This window comes from Maylandia zebra, linkage group LG11 (genome assembly GCF_041146795.1).
Source record: "Maylandia zebra isolate NMK-2024a linkage group LG11, Mzebra_GT3a, whole genome shotgun sequence".
In the NCBI taxonomy this organism is placed as follows: domain Eukaryota; kingdom Metazoa; phylum Chordata; class Actinopteri; order Cichliformes; family Cichlidae; genus Maylandia; species Maylandia zebra.
The window spans coordinates 21,572,662-21,591,603 of NC_135177.1; the positions used below are offsets into that span (position 1 = coordinate 21,572,662).

General features: G+C 40.2%; 1 protein-coding gene across 2 annotated transcripts in view; it reads left to right on the top strand.

Moving 5' to 3' along the window:
- adam22 (ADAM metallopeptidase domain 22) overlaps positions 1-18,942 on the top strand; it is a 72,178-nt gene that overhangs the window by 50,482 nt on the left and 2,754 nt on the right. Inside the window, exons 10-30 of one of the 2 annotated variants that reach the window (XM_004541329.5) lie at positions 1,221-1,292; positions 2,298-2,464; positions 2,535-2,619; positions 3,379-3,469; positions 4,129-4,180; positions 7,706-7,805; positions 8,521-8,592; positions 8,802-8,894; positions 9,472-9,552; positions 9,638-9,688; positions 9,791-9,854; positions 9,960-10,065; positions 10,149-10,268; positions 10,604-10,772; positions 11,092-11,191; positions 11,968-12,058; positions 12,170-12,223; positions 13,680-13,880; positions 14,234-14,334; positions 14,564-14,630; positions 18,678-18,801. In XM_004541329.5, the coding sequence (XP_004541386.2) occupies positions 1,221-1,292; positions 2,298-2,464; positions 2,535-2,619; positions 3,379-3,469; positions 4,129-4,180; positions 7,706-7,805; positions 8,521-8,592; positions 8,802-8,894; positions 9,472-9,552; positions 9,638-9,688; positions 9,791-9,854; positions 9,960-10,065; positions 10,149-10,268; positions 10,604-10,772; positions 11,092-11,191; positions 11,968-12,058; positions 12,170-12,223; positions 13,680-13,880; positions 14,234-14,334; positions 14,564-14,630; positions 18,678-18,801 (2,061 nt within the window). The remainder of the gene's footprint in view (positions 1-1,220; positions 1,293-2,297; positions 2,465-2,534; positions 2,620-3,378; positions 3,470-4,128; positions 4,181-7,705; positions 7,806-8,520; positions 8,593-8,801; positions 8,895-9,471; positions 9,553-9,637; positions 9,689-9,790; positions 9,855-9,959; positions 10,066-10,148; positions 10,269-10,603; positions 10,773-11,091; positions 11,192-11,967; positions 12,059-12,169; positions 12,224-13,679; positions 13,881-14,233; positions 14,335-14,563; positions 14,631-18,677; positions 18,802-18,942) is intronic. The other variant, XM_012924972.5, reaches the window with a different exon arrangement.

Consider the following 18,942-nt stretch of genomic DNA (forward strand, 5'->3'; position numbering starts at 1 on the left):
TCTCTAAAGGAGATTCAGCTTTTCAAACCTTAGCCGTGCTGCCATGTTGTTTTTAGAAAGGAGAGGCTTTCTCCTGGGAACCCTTCCAAACACACCAAGTTCAGTCATCTTTGACATTTAACATGCTAACTGAGGCTGTAGATTTAAATTTCTTCGAGCATTAGAAAATCTGCTCTTCTGGTTCAATTTGCTGCGTCGTCCACTCCTGGGAAGATTGTGGCATTGTTTTGACACACACCATGAATGCCTCAGACCAGCAAAGTGCCAAAACGTCTGCTTTTTATAGAGGTGCTCACACTTGGTGATGATCAATTATTAAATTCCATTTGAGTATCAGTACCTGGCTGCTACTTATCATCTTAATTCCTATGAAGGCAGAAAGGGTGTACTTAGTTTTTCACAGGACTGCGTATCCAAACAATTCTGTCAATATTAAGAGTCGTAATAATTCATTTTACATTTTATGCTTCAAAGATGTAAAATACAGCTAAGATGGAAAAGTTTGGACTCATATACACTTGTTCTTGTAAATTAATTTTGCAGAAAGATTCATGTGGTCATCCACATAGATAGATATTCACGTAAATCTTGGTGTTACCATTTCCAGTAAACAATAGTCAAACAGGGGGTTGCACGGTGGTCCTGTGGTTACCACTGTCACATCACAACAAGAAAGGCCATGGGTTTGAATCTGCTAGCGGGATAAAGATGTTCCGTGTGGCGTTTGCATGATGGCTCACCCACCCATATGACCCTGAATTGGACAAGAAGAAGATGGATTGATGAATACTGAAACAGGAAGAAATAGTTGAAGCATGTCAGGCTTTGGATTTAAGACATGTATGAAATTAGACTCATTCCATTGTTTGTTGTGTGGTTTCTTGGGTTTTGTTAAAAGAAAAACATCTTTTAAATAGCTCAGAGTCTACAGGAAGCTGGTTGGGCTGAGAGTCAAGGCTGTAAACAAAGTAAGAGCATGCACTTCAAACGCTGCCTTTACTGAGCATGAAAAAACATTCTGATCAACTAAGATCCACTGGAATGGAATTGACTTTGTTTTTATATCATAAAAGCAACATTAAGACTGAATCCAATGTGCAGACACAGGCTTCTTCCATGCATTAAAATGGCTTAAAGTAAATTTGTTCCAGATTATGAAACCCATTTATATTAATTTATCCTTCTTGTCTCTCTTTCTTTGTTTTTTTTTCTTTCTACAGTATAAGAAGCACCGGCTTTCCGTCGGGCATACGAACAACAACGCTAAGACAGTGGTCAATATCGCTGACATGGTAAGAACTGTATCGATCCGCTTCTTGGAAAGCTTGCCACAAGCACTCCCAGGTACTGGAGTCGAGCGCACGCTGCACTGATTTCTCATTTAACCAACCTCACTCTCCCCATTTAAAGCCTCTCCTGGCCCATAATATGCCGCGAGCAGCCATTAACCGCCCAGTTATGAGGTTTTCAGATGACTGGATGTCAAAAGCAGTGGTGGCATCCCGACAGCTCAGAGGCAGATTTTAAGTGTTTGATTATTTGTAGCCACGTCTGTGTGTTGTATTACTGAAATCTGAGCTGGGACAGGGTCACGTCTGTAAGCTGAGAGGCTGGTGAAGCTGGAGAAAGGTCATGCTTTTTGTTGTGCCCTTGAAGAAGATCATATGAAGCAGGCTTTATTTAGGAGGCACGCATTGATTTCTTTCATCTATGCTAAACACTATAGCATACACCTGGAAGAAATGTTGGAATAAGAGCTGGAAAAGAAATAACGCAACAATGGTCTGGAGCAGGTTTAGTGTCTGTGGGTATTGTTTCTTCTGCACTTTTGGCAGCAGTGAACTCTCCACACAGATGCACCAGCAGAGGCAGATAGTTTGAGTTTGTAGGGGCCACAATGGGATTAAATCATGCACACTGACCCCTCCATCCCTGCACTGACAAACCATTAGCATTTATTTTGAATGCAGACACTTTGCTCTCCTCCGGTGTTTGTCTGGCCCGAGGCACCTGCAGATTTGCGTCTTATGAAAGCAAACATTATTATTTACAGCAGAGTTTGCTCCCACTGTGTCCTTCAGACGGTTACCTTTGTTTACTGTCTGTCTGGTTTCTTATGATGTGCCGCAGCTGTCTGGTGGCAGGATCATACTGAGCATTTGATCACTGTCGTATTGAACAGCTGGAGATGCCGATGCTCATGACACATCAAACCAAATATTTTTGCCACTTTCTGTTACACAAGTATTTAAACCTTCTTGACATTTTTCCTGATATCAAGTTTGCTTTTTCCACAGATTTTCAGGGAACAACTTAATACCCGAATTGTGCTCGTTGCAATGGAAACCTGGTCAGCTGACAACAAATTTAACATTGACGATGACCCCATGGTGACCCTGAAGGAGTTCATGAAGTACAGGAAAGACTTCATCAAGGAGAAATGTGACTCTGTTCACCTCTTCTCGTGAGTATGCCAGTTTTTTTCCCCTTATACACTCAGCATCTTTTGATAAAACACCCTTTTCTTTCATCAGAGGGTCTCGCTTTCATAGCAGCTGGGGTGGAGCTTCCTATATGGGCGGAGTTTGCTCTCTCACCAAAGGAGGGGGCGTCAATGAGGTGAGTGAAAATTAAATAATTTTAAAGTTAAATGATGCAGACAACGTGGAGTTCAATCACAGTGGTCAGTTTACATTGATCACCACCAACACCGACTGTTTTCTGTGATTAAATGAGGGATACAGTGCTGTGCAAAAGTCTTGAACCAACCCTCATTTCTATATTTTGCCATTTTTAACGTGGTCTTGAGCAATACTTCTTCAGGGTTTTCTTTGGACATTGGCTGCTTTTTCGCCCACTTTCAGACGAATACTTTTTTGTTTGTTTGCTTGTTTGTTGTTGAGTCCCTAAACACTGAGCTATGAATCATTCAAGCATTAATAACGGGATGAATCATAGTTGTGTCTACACATAACAAACAACTTAGCGAAGAACTAATTTTAAATGGTGTCTTTAGGCACATGGGTCCAACTAATGGAGTCACCTATCCAATTTTTAATTTTCAATCCAATATGTTCAGTAGGGGTCAGGCGAGAGGTACAACAGTGAGTGTCTACAGCCATCTATAAAACACGGTGAAGGCTCTGTCATGGTTTGGAGCTGTATTTTAGCCAGTGGTGTTGGAGATCTTGTAAAAATCAACGGAATTATGAGAAAAAGAAAAGTACCATTGGATTCATATAATTTCAATTTTCTTTCATTTAAATTAATTACTGTTTTTTCTGCTTTACAACAAGATTTCCTACAATAAATCAAAGATTCTTGGTCTTTTTTTCATTGATTCACTTCATTCTCTCTTCCTCTGCATTTTTTCTTCAGTATGGGAAAACTAATGAGATGGCCATTACCCTCGCACAGTCTCTTGGACAGAACATCGGCATCTTCTCGGACAAGAAGAGGATCCTTAACGGTAAACCGTTAAATCTTAATGATCCCTTCTGTCTTCTCTCACGCTCTTCATGAGATTTAACACTGATTGTTATTTGTTATTTTTGTTTTTTGTTTTGTTTTTTGTTGAGGTTTCATCATCTCCATTCTCATATATCTTGTAAATGCACCCCAGAAAAGGAGAGGAGGAATGAATGGCTGGGCATGTGTTACAACCTAATAGAATAATTAACTATACTATCTATAATAATTAATATCTTTATTTTTTCTATACTTACGTCACAGAACAATATTTTTTTGCTTGTTTGCTTTGTGTTTTTAAGTTTTCTTTTCTGGACTTTTCTATATATTTATGCATTTACACACATGCAAAGGCATCTAACTTTAACCGTCTCCTGCAATATGAGGTTAACTAGTAAAATATGTGTAAAAAACACATGTAAATACCCGCATTTTTTTGTCTTTTCATTTTCCTTCTCCAACATTATGTGCTTTTATGTTTTTCTTTTCCAAACCTCCCTAATTTTATTATTACTGTGTCCAGTATTTCACACATCTGTACACTACATATGAATTGCACTTGTTTTTGTAAATATTGTCAAATTTCCCCCCTAACAATAATAAAAACACACATTCTTCTTAAAACTCAATTTTGATGATATCACAAATGTATTTTTCCAGGTGAATGCAAGTGTGATGATCGCTGGGCCGGCTGTATCATGGATGACATTGGGTAAGTTCCTTTTCAAAGTGCATTTCCTGATCTCATCTCACAGCTGAATTCTTGTCAACTCTCACAGATGCCGATGATTCAGTCTCATCAAAGCATTTTAACAAATTCTGACACAGCATGGAGTTGGATGCAATGTTACCCAGACTATAAGTTGCTTTCGTTCCCTTCCCTGTATGAATATTTACTTAAATATCGCTATAACTGCAGTTATCAATAAGTGTCATCCTGCCTTGTCAAAGCTATGTGTTTTAATATGTAAACATAAAGTTTACATGTGTGTCTCTTATGTATTTAAAACCAATTAAATCTCAAATATCAATCTATTTATCCATTTAAATTACATGTATGTCATTCACTGCTGTGTTCTTGTACCTTTATAATTCACCACTAGGGGACAGTCCAGGTTTAATTTCCAGTTGCTATCTTCTTGTTACATAACATTGAGCATTTCTCTGCATAAAGGCCTTCTGTAATGTCTTATTTGCTTAGATAAGAAAATAGATGATTAAAATATTTTTGTGGACTGCACAGGCCTGCTTGGCATCATGCCACTGTGAGTGTCTGTGTGTGATCTGTGTGTGTGTTGTCTGTCTGTGTGCGTGTACCTCTCTTCTTATATACTTCTTACAATTCCCCCCCCCCCCCCCCCCCCATCCCGAATGGGACAGCAGGTGAGCTGAAGCTTGTGAGCGTTGCTTGTGCTGGTTTTGAACCAAATGGCTGCGTCAGAGGGAGGTTGTCAGTCATCACAACCTTTCCCTTTGTCATCCAAGGGCACTACAGCCACTGTGGCCCCAGCTTCTCATTTTACCTAGATGATATGAACAAATACAGCTTGATGTCCTGTTTGTAATACACTGGCTGTATTTTTCATGATCACTTTGTAAAATATCACATACTTAGTGTGTATTTTTCAGTTTTTGGGCAATGTTACTGACTGAATAGCTGATAAATGTCATTGATTTGTTTTTCCCGATTGCCGAGAGGCTTCTTCTCCACCCTGCTGTTTAAAAATTAAAACTTCTCATTACTGATTTTTGTTCATCGTTATCCAGTTGATACAGTCTGCAATGTCATTCTCATCTTGGGTCAATATTTGTCTCATTCTCCTGTAACAACACAACAAGTACACTTCCCAAACACTGAGATCCTGCTCTATTGGCTTACCTTAATAAACCTCCTCTATTGTCACAAGGTCACATGACAGAGGACAGGTGACTTTGTGCTTATTTAAACCTGTCACCTGTGAACAGACCCAAGCAATTTCCCTAAAATCGAGTCAGTGGTGTTTCAGACGATTGTATTCAATGAGCGGCCTCTGAAGTTTATTTTTAATCCCTCAGCACCTGCATGTCTGATTTTCTTCACCTGACTACCTTTAACTAGTTTTTTCACAGGATGTAGCTCCTCTGTTTGCTTGTGTGTTGCGCGAGTGCGTGTCTGAGTGGATTTGTGTTAAAATACAGACGGGACACAAATTAAAGGAAAGAGAAAAACAAGATAAGTAATGAAAAGACTTCCTCGTTAGATGTTTTAATCAGCGCTGTCCAACACTCAAGTCTCTCACAGGTGTTTGCGAAGACAGCAAAATGATTCACATCATTTTCACACTCATTAAATCATTCAGTGATATTTGTACAGTTTTCATCCTGGAAGTGGCCTCTGCCTTTTTATAGGATCAGTCAGAGCAACTTCATGTAGGTTTGCAATATTTGACACATTTCTTTAAGGGGCCAAAGGCTCCCAAAGCTGTGCCAGCAAAGCTCAGGTTTTTCCTTTAATATGTCACCCATCTGTGGGTATGTGTGCTCCTATGCAGTGTATACAGTAGCTTTTCTTAAGATCTTAAATCCTAACTACACCTTGTATAAACTGAAGTTTCTTAAAAAAAAAACACATTTTCCATTAAGGTTAAGTTAGGATTTGGTAGCAGTTAAATTCTGTAGGTTTTTCTATTTTTATTTCCTTCCTTCTCCTGTGAGAATGGGTGTTGCCATCAGCAAACCGGGTCAAAATATGTATTTCAAAGGGAGCAACCTTAAAGCCTTTAATATTTTTTAATTTAATGAGGCCAGATAGCCTAAAACGCACAGTACCAAGAATAGACAGGCACGACAAAGACTCAAATCCCACTTCACAATTTTAATGCAGAGATTAAGAAATTGAGAAATGGCTAAGCTGCTGATGAGCGTCCTAATAACCACCAGGTGTTATAAGCTGACTGTAACGGAGCGAAGGAAGGAAGAAGGTTGCTAGCGAAATAGTTTGGTTTTTATAGTGGTCTTTTTATTTCTATTTTAAAAATATAATACATATTTTGATCATATTGTGTGCATGCTGTGAAATAAAGAGTGAATAATAGTGTTATTCCATGTGGTACCAACTGGGGAATCACACAAGCATGTTTCTTCTTTGCTTCACCTCATCTTGATGTTTAAAAGGGAATGAAAGCTACAAGATTTCAAGAACAAATCCCGTATAAGAGCCGGGACAGCAATAAACCTTATTAATTCCCAAAACTTGCAGAAATATTGTAGTGTACTTCATCCATTACCTCCTCTTTATATAACCATCGTCATCATTGGTGATGGCTTCATTTAGTCAAATTACACATGAAACATCAGCCAAAGCCTCTCCCACCCTCGACTCTCTCATTATTGCATTGTCTGGTTTGGCAGGCCTGATGAGCCACTCTAACCTTTTCCTGCAGAATAATCAGGATTAAGACTAACAGTGCAGAAGAACATAATAATATTTAAGTGCTGCTCACTGTTGGGATAATGCCATTAAAAGCATCAGCCTGGCCAGGCATTTTCAAGCTCCGCTGAGATCGGACACTGAAGTCCGGATGGATGTGCCATCCAGCTGGACTTTAGCCTTTAATTATAAATGAATTGAAGCAATCACAGTGAGAATTAAAGAGCTGATGACACTCTCAGCAGAGCTTGATTTCTATTCTGAGCAACTCATTAAAAAAATTAGTCAGATATTCTTTTTGTTCTTTTGGGGCTTCAGTGTCAAATGATAATGCAATGCCGGCTTAAAAATGACTCATCGATAATATTAGGCTTGTTTTCCAGGACAACGTAAAAACGGCACATCTTAGAATCCATTTACAGCCCGCTCATATCTCCGTACGATGTTCACAGAGTCAGTTGTGCTAAATGTCTGTCTCCATGTTATTATAAGGATCTCCTCTGAACTGTGAGTATAGTGAACCTGCCGTAAAACCTCTAATATTTAAAGTGTGTTTTATGTTTGGTAAAAAAGAAGCAATTTTAAGTATATTAATAAAAAAACAGTTCACACTAGTAACTGTAAAATTGTGTAAAACTAAATTGTAATTAAGTAAATGCACGATACAAAGACTGAACGGGTTAAGGTGCTTAAAACTGTGTTTTTTCAGTCTTTTGTTCTTTGGTGTTGGCAGGGAGGAAACCCTCTCACGCACACAGTAAAATCTGCACACGTGGTTTATTTTGTGTCCGCGTTAACAGCCCGATGCGTTCTTGTTGTTTTGAACAGTTTTTACCTGCCCAAGAAATTCTCTGACTGCAATGTGGAGGAGTACTATAACTTCTTGAACAGCGGTGGAGGAGCCTGCCTGTTCAACAAACCTCTGAAGGTACATCATACTTTCAACCAAATGCTACATACGTATATAATCTATATTTACTGGAAAGTTCATTAGGTATGCCTTGCTAGTATCAGGGTGGACCCTCCTTTGCCTTCAGATCTGCTTCTTCGTGACATCCTGGAAACATTCCTCAGAGATTTTGCTCCATTCAAATGATAGCATAACTCAGATGCTGCAGATTTAATCAGCTGCACATCCATGATGTGAATCGCCCGTTCCATTACATTCAGCTCTGTGATATGGTGTGTTTTCCTGCTGAATGAAGTAATCAGAGATGCTCTTTTGCATACCTTGGTTGTAACAAGTAGTTATTTGAGTTACTGTTCCCTTCCTGTCAGCTGGAAGCAGTCTGATCATTGACCTCTGACATCAAACAAGGAATTTTTGTCCTGCTGTTCACTGGAGATTTTGTCTTTTTTTGACCATTGTCTGTAAACCCCAGAGATGGTTGTGCAGGAAAATGCCAGTAGATTGGGAGCTGTTAAAGCTCCATGCCACGTTTAAAGTTGCTGGAATCGCCTTTATTCTAATGCTCGGGTTAAATTTCAGCAGGTCTTCCAGACCATGTCTACATACCTAAATGTAGTGAGCTTCAGCCATGTGAATGGCTGATTAGATATTTGTATCAACAAGCAGGTGAACAGCTATACCCAATGAAGTGGCTGGTGAGTGTATATATTAATTTAGCTCTTTATTCACTCAGCTGTTAGACCCTCCAGAATGCGGCAATGGCTTTGTGGAGCCAGGAGAGGAGTGTGACTGCGGAAACCCAGCGGTGAGTTAAACATCCGCGGATGAATGAAAAATACACAGATATATATACTGAAGGCTTAACCTTTATGATCATCCAAGGTCAAAGAGATGAGTTACAGCAAAATAAACAATCAAAGAAAAAGGGTTAACATCTGAAGCAGTGAAGTAAAGTCATTGGAGAAATTAAGGCAAAGAATAAACTGTGTTGAGAAAAGTTTTTCTTCCTTTCAGGAATGTGCAAAAGAAGGAGAGAACTGCTGCAAGAACTGCACCCTGACTCAGGCCTCTGTTTGTAGCAATGGACTCTGCTGCAATAACTGCCAGGTACTAAACCGGACAGTAGCAGGTTTTAAGTGGTTTTTATCTAAATATACTGATCTTTATAAACAGATATGGAGCTGCAGAGTATGGTGGATTTTTGGTTTAGTCACATTCAAGCAGGGTTTGGTTGCATGCAGACAAACAGTCCATGTGGAGAGCAGAAGCTGAAATACTATTAGCTACGATCTGATGGGGATTTAGTTTTAAATCAGCTTTTCAAAAATGTATCTGTGTAAAATCTAACAATGACTGACAAAACAGGAAGTGTTGAACTAGATATCCTTTTTCCTACATTGGAAGCACTGAAAAAATAGCCGTGGTCTCCGGGGATTATGCCACTTTCAGGCACTCCTCCGCTACTGAAACTGAAACGGAAACTATTTAGGACCATTAAATCCTACAAGAAAAGATATGGACATAGTTAACATTGATGGGGTGTGTTTTAGCTGTGAATGGGCAGACTTGTCACACACTTTACTTTATGATGGCAAAAAACGTTTGACTTTTTGTTTTTTTCTGCCGGACGTGGAATGAAACACAAAACCTTTTCCGATTTAATTTGTCTTGTGTGCTGATACAGATGGAGTTCAGGGGAATTGTGTGCAGAGATGCGGTGAATGACTGTGACATCCCAGAAATCTGCTTGGGCAATTCCAGCCAGGTGAGCACGGATTTTTCCTCCTAAACATCTGCTCATACTTAGATTTGCATCACTGTATTTTTGAGGCTTTCTCTATTTTTTGCAGTGTCCACCAAATGTGCACAAGATGGATGGTTACACATGTGAAAAAGACCAAGTAAGATCTTGATGAGTTTTATGTGATCTTGCATTAAAATGTTTAAAAACCTCTCAGCTGATTGGCATGCACTTTGTTAAGAATCACCTTGTTTGCCTGTAGGGTCGCTGCTTCAGTGGAAGGTGCAAAACCAAAGACAGACAGTGCAAGTTCATTTGGGGAGAAAGTAGGTGTTTTCTCTCATGTGCATTCCAACGCAAGGAGATCTAGAGGAGCTGCACAGAAAACACCCTCGTATTATTCTCCTTAAAATTGCTTGTGTTTCCCTCAGAGGCAACAGCAGCTGACAAGTTCTGCTACGAGAAGCTTAACATTGAAGGGACAGAAAAAGGCAACTGTGGAAAAGACAAGGACACGTGGATCCAGTGTAACAAGCAGTAAGCCAGTCGTCTGTGCCTCCTGTGGAGCTCTGGGTTACTTTCCTCTCCTGCTGATATGTGTTTGCACCTTTTGTGTTCAGGGATGTTCACTGTGGCTATCTGCTGTGCTCCAACATCTCTCCTGCTCCACGACTGGGAGAGCTGCAGGGAGGGCTGACTTCATTCTCTGTAGCCCAACACAGTGCCTCTTTGGACTGCAGGTAGCCAAAGGAACAAAAAAGAAAACACCTAAAACAGTCTATAATGATCATTTGTGATCTGTGTTTAGTCTATGGAATACTATTGTTTGTGCAGCACTGAAGGAGGAACGCTCTTAAAAAAATCTCCTCGCTTGTTGCTCTCTCAGTTGTTTACAAAGCACATAACTCTAGCATCAAGTAAATCCTTCATTGATTGTTAGAGACCCACCAAGCCAGGAAAACTACATTCTTCTAAACATCACAGATGAACTAAGAAACAGCAGCCTGCACATCACGCCACGTTTACTGCAAGCCAACATAGCCTTTCAAGTCACTCAGTCTTGTTTGCTCTTCAGTGGTGCTCACGTGGTGATCGACGGAGATATAGACCTGGGATACGTCGAGGACGGGACGGCCTGCGGCACAGACAGCATCTGCTTCAACCACAAATGTCTCCCCATCCAGCAGTTCAACTTCAGCACCTGCCCAGGGACGACTGACAAGGCCATTTGCTCTGGAAATGGGGTACACGCCAACAGCGAACTCATACACCAACGCCTAGAATTGATCCAATCATATAATATAATATAATATAATATAATATAATATAATATAAGTGTTTCCCACTTATAGTATTTGGGAAGTATCTATTTAGCTGCTGTCGGGGTTTTCTTTTTATTTTAATGTTTTGATGCCTGATTGTGGACTTGAAATAACTTGAAAACATAAAGACTTGAGTCACCATATTTTGTGGTTGCAATCAGACCAACTTGAATTTTGACCCATAAAGTGCCCATAACAAACTTCGACAAATATCTATTTATGTTACATTTTCATCCTGCAGGTGTGCAGCAATGAGCTGAAGTGTGTGTGTAACCAGGGCTGGACAGGAGAGGATTGTAGCTTCATGTTTCCTGTGGCCAAAACCACAGCCTCAGTTTCAGGTAGACATTTTATCTGCCCTCTGCACCTGTTCCACTTGTTCCTGCCTCTGTCTCTACATCACATTTTCCCTCCAGTCATATTTCAGGGCTGCTCTGCACACTTGTCCCTCTGTAAAAACCCCACCCCTCTTCCCAACCTGCTACACCCGTTTCATTTCTTTCTTCATTGTCCTTCCACTTCACCACAGATATGTCATCCTTTTTGTTGCTTTTCAATTGTCTTTTAATTTTTGTTATTTTTGGGGGCTCACGTCTGCTCATTAAACCTGCTGCATTTGTATTCACTGAACCTTGCATGTCATTCTTTTTGTTTGTCATTATTTTCACACTCATTCTTTGTCGACAGGCCGATGTCTTTGACGGAGTGATTTGAGGTCAGATTTAGGTTCCTTTTTCATTGTGTTTGTCTTGTCTTTGATGTCATTTCCCGCTCCTCCTCGTCTTGTCTCACTCCAACTTCAGTCCCATCACAGTTAGATAATTACAGCCCTCATTCAATTGAGAAGCAAGCAGTTTTTATTGTTACCCTGAATGGGAAGCGCTTGTAGGTTCCCCCTCAGAGTAGTGTTGGAGGGTGACTGAGGTTTTGGTGTTTTTTTTCTCCCGTGTCTTCCTGATGAACTTTTCTTGCTAAATGTTCTGTGTTTTTGTGCTCTGCTGCACTGTTTTGTGGTTTGTGTATCCCCATGTGTCTGCATTGTTCCAGATACAAGAGACACACACATCTCAGTTAATACACATTTGGCTTCCCACTCTACTCTCTTCCTCTGTCTCAGGTATCAACAGCACTAACATCATCATCGGGGCTATTGCGGGCTCTATCCTCTTCCTCGCCCTAATACTGGCTGTAACAGCCTGGTGCTACAAGTGAGTCTACACATAGTTTGTGCATGTCTGATGATGAGTGATGAGTGGAAATAATAATAAATAAAAGTATGAACTTTCTGGATTGTTATAAGATTGCTGTTTTCTTTACAGGAGCTACAAGCAGAAATGCTACATCGAGTCTGAGGTTCACCGGAGATTCTGCCGGTTTGCACACTTTAACATCTTTTTCTTACTCTGTTATTTAAAGCGTGACTCTAAAGTGCATGACAGAGCTGCAGCTTGTTTGAGTGTGTTATTGTTCTCTCAGTAACTTTTTCTTTCCTTGTTTTGTTTTGTTTTTTTGCAAAGACCACAAAACCTGTAGTTAATACTCAGTCGTTTCTTTGTGCTCAAATGATCCAAAACCCGGAGCAAGATCTTAAATACAAATCTGCAGCGAGACCCTGAGGAAATCTGAAATATCCCCGCCCTGCATAATAACAAAAATGACCAAAAATGTTTTCTAATCTGCTACAAGTAATCGTCTTGCATTTAAATGTCATCTACATGAAGTTATATAATCAAAAGGAAAACTAAATATCAAATGTAAAAATATGCATTATGAGGGCCATGAGTCTGTGGTGGGCCCCGATCGTACTGCATGTGGCTCCAGCAGGTGATTTACAATAACAAAGTTTTAAATCAACAGACTTGTAATTCACTTTTTTAGCATAATTTGTAACATTTATAAATGGATACATTTTACTCTTAAGAGCTTGGAAAAGAAGGCAGATTGACTTCTTCAGCTTTGTAAAGATGGGTTGGTGAAGTTGTTTCATTGATTTTTACAATTCTAAAACAACTGGCAAGAAATAAACCCCGCTGGGGTCTGTCTCCTCGATAGAAGAAACCAAACGGCCACTCCACAAACGTCCTTCTTCCTTTTATATACATTTTATGGACATCCTTTATTTATTTGTATGACCTATTTTCATCGTTGGCAAGAAAAGGTTGTAAGAAAGTGACGAATATCAGGTCACGAAAAGTTGTTTTGAAAATTACCTTCAACAAGCCAATTATTAATGAGGTCAGAAATCTTTTACATTTGGGTTTTTTGTACCACTTCTTAAAGTAAAAAGCAAGAAGTAGCCAAAACACTCTTTGCATATTTATATTGCCAGTAAAAGTCTTTGAAATGCTTATGAGTGTTTTTATTATAGAAAATAGAGAAAACATACAGTGGGGCAAAAAAGTATTTAGTCAGCCACCATATATATACATATACATATATACATATATATACATATATATATATGTATATATGTATGTATATATGTGTGTGTATGTATATATATATGTGTATGTATATATATGTATTAAAAAAAACATTTTTCCCTTTTTTTAGACATGAGAGTATAATGATGTTAGCCAACTGGACTGAGCTAGAACAAAAATAGGGAGAAATGTAAATGGGGGCTCTTAGTGCAAACTTAGTGCAATAACTGAACAACTAATTACATCATGAAAAATGCAAAGCAGTCACCAGAGTAGAAGAAAACAAAATGTGGCACAGATCATAAATGGACTATAAAAAGCTTTTAATTAAAATATATGCAGGTGGCTGTTTCCTGTCATGGTGTTCATCTCTGCAGCATCTAAATGAATTCTTCTGTACTTCCAGGCAAATGCCTCCAGGTGACTATGTCACAAAACCTGGGGATGCAGATTCATTTTACAGCGACATGCCTCCGGGTGTAAGCACAAACTCGGGCTGCAGCTCCAAGAAGAGGTCAGCCTGCCTGTCGCACCTGCAGATTTGCACCCCGTCCTTCACTCCCTCCATCCCATCCATTTCTCAGAACCGCTCACTGTTTGCCTTCAGGTGTGCTATCTCACCATCACTCAGTCATTTGCTGGCAAGTGTGTGCGTGTGCATCACCGGTGTAGATGAGCTCAACATGTTTTCGTGCTTTCATTAGGTGTCTTACCTTTTTCTGGAAATGACCAAAATGCAGAAACCTGTGAGCATTTTGGCAGTTTTGCATCAAGTGCTTTCATCTCATGTCATATTCATCTGTCATGAAATGTTTTCATGGCTCATAATGATGACATGGCATCTTCATCTTCTGATTCATTTACCTCAGCCTCATTTTAGCCTCATTTGCAGCAGACTTGCAGCATCTTAGGAAGATGTTACTGAACTTTTTTTTTTTTTCCTTCTCTCATGTGACCTAGATCTAATGGCCTGTCCCACTCGTGGAGTGAGAGAATTCCAGATGCCAAACACATCACTGACATCTGTGAAAATGGGCGACCAAGAAGCAACTCGTGGCAAGGTAAGCGGTGCTTTTTTTTGTTTCTCAGGATGAAAGAAAATGAATGTGTTTGTTCAGGACAGGAAACAGTGAAAGAATCTAACTCACGTTCTGATCTTTAGGCTAAATTCAAACCACAACTAACAAACCAATTGTAGCCCTTCTCATACAGGCCTGCTTTTTCATTATCATCCCATTAAATACTTAGCATGTGAATCTAAATGTGCACTTCTGTTTTGTTTGTCTTCAGGAAACCTGAGCGGTAATCGTAAGAAACTGAAAGGAAAGAAGTTCCGTGCTCGCTCGAACTCCACAGAGTAAGTAATATTTGGGAAACTGATTAAGTTGTGATGTCAGTGAACGCTCTACTTGCAGATAGAGAGACACCGTAGTAAAAAACACTAATGTATCAGGATCTATTAAAGAATCAAGCTGACATTATCTTTATAATTTTCATTCTTTATTTTAGTAAATCTCACAAAAAGACCAAAACCAACAGTTTTTAGGGAAAAGGAGCAAATTTAGATCAGTATTTTCACCTGTGGATTACTGAATAGTTATATTTACAACACTGGCAGTCACATTGGGAACCCTTTAGTCTTGGCCAGACAGCCAGACTCTGAGGATGACAGTTTAGGCCAGCAGGTGTCTGTGCCAAGACCGTGCACCGGTCGCTGTTTATGAATGCAGATACGATTTTATAAAGGTAATGAAATCCAAAGCAATATCAGAAGGTAGTTGATAGTTTCAAGATTACATTTCTGTGCTGCATTCCCTCCTTTGCTCTCCAAGTCAACTGTTTACTGCCATGTGATGTGACTACCAATGACCCACAGAGTCTGCATGTTCATATGCACATATACAGTCATATGAAAAAAAAGTTTTTGCAGGACTCTATGCACATCTGTCTGTCTCTCTCACAGCTTTGCCACTGCACACGCTGCAGGCTTGGGATCATTGTCCTGTTGCATGACCCAGGCCAAGCTTTAGCTGTTGGACAGATGACTCAAGAAAGCTTTGGTACAGAAGAGGTCAACCATGCACTCTTCTGTACCAAAGCTTTCTTGAGTCATCTATCTAACAGCTAAAGCTTGGCCTGGATCAAGCTCGGCTTGGCCCAAATCATAACCCCTCCACCACCATGCTTGCCAGTTGGTATGAGGTGTTTGTGCTGATATGCGGTGTTTGGTTTTCTCCAAATAAGGTGCTGTGCATTATGGCCAAACATCTCCACTTTGGTCTTATCTGTCCAAAGGACACAATTGAAGGAATGTTGTTGTTGATAAGATGCAACTCTGCAAACCTAAGCCATGTTGCCAACTTGTTTTTCTTCAAAAACAAGGCTTTGTACTGGTAACTCTTCCAAACTAGCCAAACAAGTTCAGTCTTTTTTCATTTGTGCTGTCATGAACTTTAACAAATAACAAGCTAACTGATGCCTGTTGAGTCTGAGATGTAGCTCTTGAGTTTTAAGCAGTTTCTTTGAGAATTACACTGTCTGAGCTCGGGGAGAACTTACTGAGACGTCCGGTCTTGGGAAGATTGTATTATTTGTGTATTAAAACACACCTGAATGCTTCAGACCATTACTCTGTGTTTGTAGAAATCATAACATTAGCAGGAAGAGACTTAACTGCAGTGCTTGTGTTTATTGTAACAGCAGTGTGCAGTTTCAGTATTGTGTGGGCAACAATTAATTATTATGACTTTTTTTTATTTGTGGCTTTTCATCTTTAGCCACAGTTAAATGGAGACAGAGAGGGTAGAACACGTATGCTCAATCAGTTTATTGTTGGTTTTGGTCTTTTTATTAGATTTGTTGACAGTCAACAAATAAATGATAAAGTTTGATATTCTTGTCATTAAATAATTTCTGTAAAGAAAATGAAACGATGCTTCTGTTTGTATCAGACAGAAAAATGTAATTGTATCTCGTTTTGCATTGTTCACATTGACCTGCTCTATCAACGTGAACTCTAAGCTTCTGTTTGGCTTTTGAGGCCGAAGCTTTAAATCTTTTAGACTTTACCTACAGCCTGTGAACAAATAAGATATGTGCATACCTGCCTGTTGACTGTGAATGCACAGTGAGCTGTGTGCATCAGCTGCCTCCCAGCCTCGTATGTCGGTCGGTTTGTGCGTCTGAAGGTCTTGGCATAAGGAGTAGTGTGTAGTGCACATGTTCTCGATATAAGCATGAGACTGCCGGAGTGGCAAAGAAGCTATAGCTGCTTGGAATGATGAGACCAACATGCAACCGAGCCTGTAACACGCGACACAGGTGTTTGTGATTTTCATAGTGCCGTTTTCATCTGAAACCACACACAGGTCTGTCTGCCATCTTCTCACCATTTTTTCCTCAATTGCATCTTGTTCAGAATATCTTTGCTCTGCTCTGCTTTCCTAAAATATTTCCTCTTCCTCTCTCCCTTCCCCTTACCTCACTCCCTCACACTCGCTTATTTCTGGAGAAATTTCTGTCCGTTTCTTTTTTCTTCCTTTCTTTTCTCTCTTCTCCCCCTCACCTTGTGTTGTGTCCCTTTAACTTCCCTCCCCCTCAACCCTCCCACAGGTATTTAACCCCTCGCCTCAAAACAGAGTTTTATGATGTAACTAAATGGGTAGAAGATGTGAATAGAAACACTCAAGGACCTTACCTTAGGTATTACCTCGGACCACGTCCTGTATACCCCACACGCTTGTCTAAAAACTCCCTCACTTTTTGGTTTGATTTGTGGTTTGGAAAGGAAGGCTTAGTGCCAATCTGGTCTTTTTTTCCTTTCTGGAGACAATTCAAAGCTATATCTCAGAGAATGGCATGTTGCAACTGAGAAAAGGTTGCCACTTGTGCATAAATAAGGATGATAAAGAGACATTTTTAAACTTTACTTTTTTTCTTACAACTCAAGTGCTGAATTTTTAAGTTGCAGACTTTTATTTTCCTGCTTTATTGTATTGATGCAAAAACAAAGATGGCTATTACTGTCTGTGCTAGTGTAAAACTATAATCCAGTCATTTTTATTCCTAATTTCTCCTTATTCCCTTCTTTGCTCTCCTCCCTCCCTCTCAGTCTCTTGTTACCTCTGCATGTTCAATGTTGTTCCGTCAGTAAGTGTTTTGTGTTGTTCGGCCCTCCGCCTCGCTCACAGTGACCTCACGAGCCGTCGCGTCAGTGTGATGTCACCGCAGAGCCAGATATTTCGGGTGCCGCTCTGACATCATCATTGCGCTGTTGTGGCAAAATCTCTGATCGTGCCCAAGGTCTATAGATGGTTAGAAACACAAGCTGAAGCTCGCTAAAAAACCCCAAACATCAGTAAACAGCAAACCAACACTGGAATCTATAGACCTTCACTGTCCAGGCGCACATTTCTAACCCTCTCCCTCTTCTTACCTAGAGTAGAAACAGCCCAAAAAATGAAGAGACATGGAGCAGCAGGTTGCAGAACTTTTAACTGCAAACTGAATATTGAATCCTCTGTAAAAAGACTTAGAAAAGGAAATAGACCAACAGTAAGCTACAGAATGAATATGAAGCTGATCAGATGCCACTGTTTTACAGAAGAGACACGTTAAAGGTTTAAACACTTCAAAGTTCCTTCATGCGAGGAGAAAAAAATAACTTCTGCAACCTGCCGTCAAATTGCTCTGGTCTTTCCATCATTTTGGCCAACCCAGGACCATTCAGTCACCACGGTGCAGTGATGTATAGAAGCCGCTGCACACGCTGCAGGCTTTCTGCTGCTGTTTCACTGGACTGGACCTCTTCCTCTGACTCTTGGTCTTTTGTTTTTTTTTTACCCAGCTCCGGTCTGGCCCGCTGTCCCAGTCGCCTTTTCATGCTCCCGCAGATTGAGCTATCCCATCAAGACAACACACCAGCTAAGCTTAGAGCAGAAGTTACCTTTAGCAGCATGCTTTGTCCACAGTGGCTAAAGTTATTGTTCTGCAGCTTCTAGCTAAGAGTGTGTTGGCGCTTGCCGAAAATGCTGTGAGACGGTGAAGCATGAAGGGAACTATGACTGTGCCCACACTGCAGCCGGGAACTGTTTACTGCTGTGTAAATAAATACATATCATGCACAGGGTTTGCTCTTAAAAGCTAAACATTTTTTGCAGTGATTATTTTATAATTTTGTCTCTTTGCTTTCTGGTGAGCAGCTTCTAGGAGCAAACTCGCTATTTAGGAAGGTGAAAACTGAATAGGTGGAGCAGCTGAAGGAGGATGTTGCCCAAAGTCACAGATCTAACCTGATTTATGTATCTGTGTCTTTGGACATCTTAGTCCTACCCTAACTAAAAAAAAAAGGGGGCAATAGCTTTATGATCACGTCACATCACGATCACTTTATTTCTTTTCTCAGGACGCTATCGCCTGCCAAGTCTCCCACCTCCTCCACAGGATCTATTGCATCCAGCAGGAGGTACCCATACCCTATGCCTCCTCTCCCCGATGACCAGAGGAAAGCCAACAGGCAGAGTGCCAGGGTAAGTATCAATCAGAAACACAATACAGGGATTTCTGCATTTAATGGTGGTTGTGTGTGCAAATGAAACTACTGAGGCACGTTATAATGACATAAGGTTTAAGGAAAACAGCAGAACTGTAAGTCCAGCCTGAACTCTGTG